This window comes from Perca flavescens, chromosome 16, assembly GCF_004354835.1.
Source record: "Perca flavescens isolate YP-PL-M2 chromosome 16, PFLA_1.0, whole genome shotgun sequence".
NCBI lineage: Eukaryota > Metazoa > Chordata > Actinopteri > Perciformes > Percidae > Perca > Perca flavescens.
Window position 1 is genome coordinate 27,747,075 of NC_041346.1, and position 7,844 is coordinate 27,754,918.

A 7,844-nucleotide genomic window follows, 5' to 3' on the forward strand; every position below is an offset into this window, starting at 1 on the left:
TCACCTGAAATGGTTTTACCTTCACAGGTGTGCCTTGTCAGGGTTATTAGTGGAATTTGTTCCCTTATTAATAAAAAAGCAAAGTGTGACTACTTTGAAGAATCTAAAATATAAGACATTTTCAGTTATTTCACACTTTTTACATAATTCCATATGTGTTCATTCATAGTTTTGATGCCTTCAGTGAGAATCTACAATGTAAATAGTCATGAAAATAAAAGGAAACTCATTGAATGAGAAGGTGTGTCCAAAATGTTGGCCTTTTATATATATATAAAATAAGTTTAAAAAAAAAAAAAGGGCTTAAAGAAGTTGTTAGACATTTTGGCAAACGCACATCTTCGCTTTCTTGCAGAGCGTCAGATGAGAAGAGTGACACCACTCCCGCATCTGCCAGTTAGATTCAAAGGTACATCGGGGAGGTGCTTAGCTTAGCTTAGCATAAAGACTGAAAACGGGGAAACAACTAGTATTAGGCTCTGTCCCAAAATAACAGTTTGACACCTGATTGAGCTACTTCTTATTTGAATGGGTGTACAAATGTTCATTACTCAATCTACTTTATATTTCACTTGTTTGACTTCAGACGTTACTATGTCTTTTCAGTTATTTTAATTAACCCTTCAATTCACCTTCTTTGCCTTTATGAAATGATATCTTAATGTTTGAGTTAAAAAAAAAAAAGTTCAGTCAGAATAATGCTATCAAATTGAATGAAAAAAATTAAATAAATAAAAACACCGATAGGTCAATTCTACTTGTGAATAGCGTTTCATGGAAGCAGCCGTGTTACTTTTGGGCAATTTGATTTGAAAAAGAGTCAAAGAGTCACTGAACTGGGACCAGTGCTAGTTTACCTTGAACCTGTTTGTCTCTTGGGAGGGACGAGCTACAACGAAGCTGACCTGAGCTCAGAGCTTAACCACATTTAGGAAGAAGAGAGAGAACGCAGAGGAATAAGGCCACGGAAAAGACAATTTAACAGCAACAAAGAACCATTTATTTTATTTATTTATATCACATGTCCATTCTTTGTACATGATCTTGCACGGGGAGGACTGAGGACTGTGTTGAAGCAGTTTCCCTTCATGTTTTGTAGAAGCCCCCCAACTTTGGTTTAGTCACATGGTTAAGTTTATTATCATGGATAAAACTATATCTGTGACATACAGGGGTTTCTAGCTATAGAACATGTGTGTAGTGTGTTCCTGGCAGTGGTGGAAGAAGTACTCAGGTCTTTTACTTCATTATAAGTAGCAGTCAGTACAACATGCATTCTCATAGCAACTCTTCAGACTTGTCATTTCCCATCCGTCCACCAGATGCCCTCACACTGTCTCCTGACTCCTACACCCTACTCCTCATTCCTCATTTAAAATCAGCCCTTCTAATCTCCGCCTGCTCCCGGCAAGAGTGAAACTCAAACATTTGCACATCTGGAGGTACGCTGTCTGCTTCTCGAGTCTCTTATTTGATATCTCCTCGAACTGCAATTCCTTCTGGCCCCTCCCGTCTCAAAGCTCTTAGGACTGCCGAGGATGGAGGAGCGAGGAAATACAAGAGCAGCCTTCCCAGAAGCTGAAAGCCATTGCCAACTCCGCCCATACAGCTGACGTATTCACGTGACGCTTCAGGAGGAAAACACGTCACTTTGTTTTCCTCTCTCCTCGCGTCTCTCCCATGCTTCCTTGGTGGGGCGGGCTAAGACGGGAGGAAGGGAAGCAAGTGAAGATAACGTGGATGCAATTTAAGGAACCGGGACATACTCGTAGTACAGCCCGTAATGTTTGCTGGACCGCTGATCTCTGTGCGGTGAAGAAACGCCACGACAATCTGCTCTCGGCAACAAGCGTGGAGATAAAATAAAGTTGTTCAATCACTTAAATGACTTCTGTCTATTTCAGTTTACACAGCTCAGCAGTGGCTCCAGGAGAAGAGAAAGGAAAGCAGTCATAAAACCGAAGTCCGGCGTAGAGCGGCTGAGTGAACGTGGTCGGGACTCTGTGGAGGAGAGTCATGGAGTCCGAGACGCTGTAGAAGGACAGAATACCTGCACTGTGATCCAGGTACACTCCTACTCTGGAGGACACAGGACCCGAGACGGGAGTGTGGACTTTGTCGCACCAAAATGTAGAACCGTTCTGGAAACAATCCAACGCCCAAGATTTGTCATTTCGTCCGAATACAGATTCATTCGACGCGCCAGTTCTGCTGACGTTCTTGTATGCGACTGCTACAGAAACTCCTCCTCCTCTCCTCTTCACCTCCCAGTAACGTCGTCCAGTCAGACTCTCTCTGCTCAGGACCTGAGACCAGTCAGTGAATCTGTCTGGGTGACTAGGATAAGACTGTTGATGGTACATGAATGTTGCCTTTCTGTTCCCCTCAGATAATAACAGCATTGTGTGTGCTGTGTTTGGATCCAGTGCGATTTTACGTGAATATTTTAAGAACCCAGCTCTAGTCTTAGGCTCTGGTTCTGGTTCTGGTGGTGGCAGCAACACGTCCACTTCAGTCCCTGTCAGTGAGACGTTTGTCCTCTTCTCTCTCAGGACGTCCTGTAGTTTTTCTCTGACTTCGGACACGGCTGCTGTCACGTCCTCAAAGCAGCTCAGAGGACAGATATGGATGCTGGATGCTGATTGGCTGAGAGGAGACAGTGAGGGGTAGTTGTGTAGAAACTGGGTGTGATCCTCTGTGTGCGAGAGCTTCTTCAGCTCAGCGTCTTTCCTCTTCAGCTCAGTGATCTCCTGCTCCAGCTTCTCCTGAAGCTCTCTGACTCGACTCTCTTCTCTTTTCTGCTGGGATCTGACCTGCTGCTTCACATCAGAGCTTCTTTTCTCCAGGAGACGGATCAGCTCGGTGAAGATCTTCTCGCTGTCCTCCACTGCTTTATCAGCAGAGAGACTGATGGCCTCCGCCTGCTGTTGAAGCAGCTTCACATCTTTCTCTCTGTCCTGGATTCTCTGCTGGATGTTTTGTCGACTCCCCTCGAGCTCTCTCTGCCTCTCAGCTCTCTCTGCTGCAGCTGAGACTGTGTCGTGGCCTTTATGTTCCTCCACAGAGCAGAGATAACAGATAAGCTGCCGATCAGTACGGCAGAACATCTTCATCACCTCATCGTGACGAGAGCAGACGTTCACCTGGAGATTCTTGGACGGCTCCACCAGCTTGTGTTTCTTTAATGGAGCGACATCATAATGAGGCTGGAGGTGTTTCTCGCAGTAAGAGACCAGACAGATCAGACAGGACTTGTGTGCTTTCAGTTTTCTCCCAGAGCAGATATCACAGGCCACGTCTCCAGCTCCAGCATAGCAGTGATCAGCAGGAGCAGCTTGGAGTCCAGTCTTCTTCAGCTCCTCCACTAAAACTGCCAACATGGTGTTTTTCAGCAGGACAGGCCTCGGTGTGAAGCGCTGTCTGCACTGAGGACAGCTGTGGGTTTTCTTAAGATCCTCTACATCCCAGTGGCTTTTAATACAGCTCATGCAGTAGCTGTGTCCGCAGGGAGTAGTCACTGGATCCTTCAGTAGATCCAGACAGATGGAACAAGAGAAAGTTTCTCGGTCCAGCTCAAGTCCTTTCTGCGCCATTTCACCTCCTGAGTTCTTAACTGTTTGTGCAGTGAATGCGCCCAGTCAGCTCGTGCACACGTAACGCGTCTGGTGCTGCAGGTGGAGAGAGCTAGCTAGCTAACAGTTAGCCGGAGCTCCGAGATAACCGATTAGCTATTAGCTAACGATAACGTAGCTGATACTTTGTTCTACAATGTAGCTAGACCATACAATGCCAGGTCTCCACGGCGCTATATATCTACTTATCATACACCTGTCATAACCTAACGTTACACCAAATCCTTAGGAAGTCTCTTCTGTGTGTCGGTCCGAGGCTTTTATATATGTCAAAGGTCCGAGGAGAAAAGTCCGCAGCAGCACTGGCTGCACACTAGTACATCACCATGGTAACAAACGAGGGAGGCAGTACTAAGCGCCGCGGTTATAACTCTGTCCGCGAGTACGCTCACATGTAGCTACACTTCGTAACGTTACTTTAAGTACTCACTTGTATGCTCACTTGTGAGGCGCCTCTTACTACTTTAGTAGTCTCTATCACTTTACGCAGAGTGATAGAGAAAGACTACTATCACTATTATGGCTCTACTTTCGGATAATCATAAATCGCGCACAGCCGTTATGCACACCGACCGGAAATAACTCTTCTTCTGTTTATTAGTAAATTCAAATTGCACCCCGGGCGCACCTTTACCGCCACCTACCGCAGACCTTTTCAATGGAATTCCATTGCAAGGCAACAGCCCATGGATGTATTAACCATAGGTATTAACCATAGACAGTATATAAACGTATTAACCTATGGCATTAAGAGAGCAACAGCCTGCATGGCCCCTTGTTAACTTCCTGTCAATTGATGCCAGTCACATAAACTGCAACAGGAAATCAACTTGAGTCCATTTAGCATGTTTATGTTTACATTTCTGTGAAAAGGGCTTGTTTTCTCAAAATCTTAGTGTTTTTTTTAGAGGTATCCACTAAAAAAACGCATGTATAGTTCGGTTTTTGCAACCGCTGTAGATTCCTCGTTGGTGGTCCCTGTAGCTTCCGCGTGAGAACATTACGATATTTATTTATGAATCAATTAATAATTGTATTATTGTGTCATGCCCACTGCCCAGGCCACCCAAACGGACTTACAAGACACTATTACCTATGACAAAAGGACCAGATACCAAAATAGCAACATCACTTAAACAAATAAACCTTCTTGTCTTCTTTGCCATGTTTTAGAAACAAAAGTAGCCAACTTATATATTAAATCTGAACAACAACCACTCAATTTGGTCATGGTATTTATGTATTATATTCGTATTTAAACACATATTTTATAGAACGTTAGCCAAAAAGTAAAAAGTGTGGACACAGTTCTGCTAGAGTTGACATTTTAATTGGCGTTTTTGGCGTTGGCTACGGCCCACAGTAGCCCCGGTACCCCGACATTACACTATGTGTTGGGAGTGGGACATATACTGAGTCTAATTGTAGTATGGGAATTGCAAAAATGAACAGTATATCTCCCACTTTTTACAATCTGTATCTCGCTCAAAACGCTCCTCTTTCAGGAATAAACTAAAGCTCCTTGTCAGAGTTATAACTGCAATGCTTAGTAGTGCCACACGGTGGTGCCTCTCTTTGCTTGTTACTAGTGATGTACGTGTGGTCTCTGTTGCTGTCTCTCTGCTCGGACTGACACCAAAAAAAGAAACTTTACTAACGAGTTGTTGCAGGTGATGCTGTGTGTTGTGCTGCTGGTGTATGATAAGTAGATATAGCGCCGTGTAGACCTGCGCGACATCGTTATGCCTTGCTTGAAAAATCTGAATCACATTTCAAGATATAGACAACATTAAAGGAGAATTCCGGCCAATTTTTACGTTAATCTTTATCGCTATAGCTACGCGAGTACTTTTGATAGAAAAAACCCCGACCCAAATCAGTGCAGGTAACACGGAGAAGCTGCAGCTACGTACTACAAGCGTCCCCTGAGCTAAAACGGCAGTGCTCGGGGCAAGTTTTAGAGTTCCTTTGTGCCTCTTAACAGACACAATATGCAATTAATATGTCTGTGCCACATGAACAGGGCCCTTACGTGTCAACAAGATGCGTTTTCAACTCAGACATTGTTTAAATTCACCTACCCTGGTCCCTGTCTCGATCCTGCCAGTAGCTAGCTTGCCCTGCTAGCTGATAGCCGTTAGCTGCCGTTTGGTGAGTGTATTCCGACAGGCTTCTGTGATAATCATCCCAATAACAATCCACGGAGCGGTGGTGGTGTGGCTATGTCCTCCAGAGGACAGGTCATGTCACGTCTTGAAGTGTATTCCCCCCTAAAAAAAACAATAGTGCTGTAGTAGCTGTTAGCTGCTAGCTGCCCTCCGGTGAGTGTGTACAGCCAGATAGCTGTTAGCCGTTAGCAGCTAGCTGCCGTCCGGTGAGTGTATTCAGCCAGGCATCTGTGATAATCATCCCAATAAAAATCCACGGAGCGCCCGGTGGTGTGGCTATGTCCCCCAGTTACTGAAGGCTACCTTTAGCTTGTGCTTGGAGCAGCAAGTTCATCTGCCTGTTTCCCCTCTGTCTGTCAGTCTCGTTCTTTCCAACTCTTGAGGCTAATTCTTCGTCTGTATACTCTGGTTCGAATAAATAAGGATGACCATCAAACGCAAAAGGCTCTTCCGTGTGTTGCATATCTGCTATATTCTTCATACTCCAAGCTTCTTCCGTTATAAACAACTCCGCTTTTCACTCTTCACACACACTACGCTCCAATCTGCAAATTACTGTTTACCTTTTTCTGCTACAACTGAATTCCCAGGAGACCGCGCGATGCAACAGCTAGGCTTCAGTAACGCTATTACTGTGCAAGCCACAGACATCGTTTATCCCGTTTCCATGTAGTTACATAGTCACTGATATGGTCATAACCACTACAGTGCTCAATTACCTATTTTGAGGGGGAAATAATCTAAACCTTTCGCTGCAAAGGCATGATCTGTCCTATGCAGGATATCCACCAACCCACCGGGCGCTCCGTGGATTTTTATTGGGATGATTATCACAGATGCCTGGCTGAATACACTCTCCGGACGGCAGCTAGCAGCTAACGGCTAACAGCTATCTGGCTGTACACACTCACCGGAGGGCAGCTAGCAGCTAACAGCTACTACCGCACTATTGTTTTTTTTTAGGGGGGAATACACTTCAAGACATTACATGACCTGTCCTCTGGAGGACACACCACCACCGCTCCGTGGATTGTTTGTGGGATGATTATCACAGAAGCCTGTCTGAATACACTCACCAAACGGCAGCTAGCAGCTAACGGCTATCAGCTAGCAGGGCAAGCTAGCTACTGGCAGGATCGAGACAGGGACCAGGGTAGGTGAATTTAAACAATGTCTGAGTTGAAAACACATCTTGTTGACACGTAAGGGGACTGTTCTTGTGGCACAGACATATTAATTGCATTTTGTGTCTGTTAAGAGGCACAAAGGCACTCTAAAACTTGCCCCGAGCACTGCCGTTTTAGCTCAGGGGACGCTTGTAGTACGTAGCTGCAGCTTCTCAGTGTTACCTGCACTGAATCGGGTCGGGTTTTTTTCTATCGAAAGTACTCGCGTAGCTATAGCGATCAAGATTAACGTAAAAATTGGCCGGAATTCTCCTTTAAATAAATGGCACCTGTGTGTGGTGTAATTACTTTAAACACTTGTGATGCATATGCTGTGGCTAATGTGTAGTTCTGTATGGTCACCCTGTATGTTATGAAGACCCAAAGCCTTTAAAATTAAACAAAGCATGAAATAATTAATTACACAAATAACAGGTGAATATGTTATGTAATATAACAATACAATAGTGAAATAAGCCAATACATTTTCCAAATTCAGCTGAAAGGCATGAAATGTTATTTACTCTCACTGCTTCTCACAATAACAAAAGTTTATTGCAGGTAATTTCATTTTTCTTCATACAAAGGCCCCCACATGAATTATCCTGCATCGATTAGTAAGATCTCTTGGAGACAGACAAGTACTTCTGCATGTATACTTTAAAGTAAAACTGGTCCCCCCCTCTCTCTGATGACTGCTTTTACCTCCGGGTCAACCTGGATACGCTGCACCAGCATGTCTTCCTGAGCACAAATCACAAAGTCACACCATTGCAGGCCAGTGATCAACAACCCTGCACCTGCCAGTAGTAAGAGTGGCTTTTACGAAAAGCCAATGTGCCATCCTGTATTTGAAGGTATTTACAGTCCACATAGTT

General features: G+C 44.5%; 1 protein-coding gene across 1 annotated transcript; it reads right to left on the reverse strand.

The window, feature by feature from the left end:
* Positions 1-1,246: 1,246 nt before the first annotated feature.
* On the reverse strand, positions 1,247-4,182 carry LOC114570678 (tripartite motif-containing protein 16-like). Its single transcript, XM_028601108.1, has one exon. It carries the CDS (start codon positions 3,591-3,593, stop codon positions 1,896-1,898), a length of 1,698 nt encoding a protein of 565 aa, XP_028456909.1. The 5' UTR covers positions 3,594-4,182; the 3' UTR covers positions 1,247-1,895.
* Between the last annotated feature and the right edge of the window lie 3,662 nt (positions 4,183-7,844).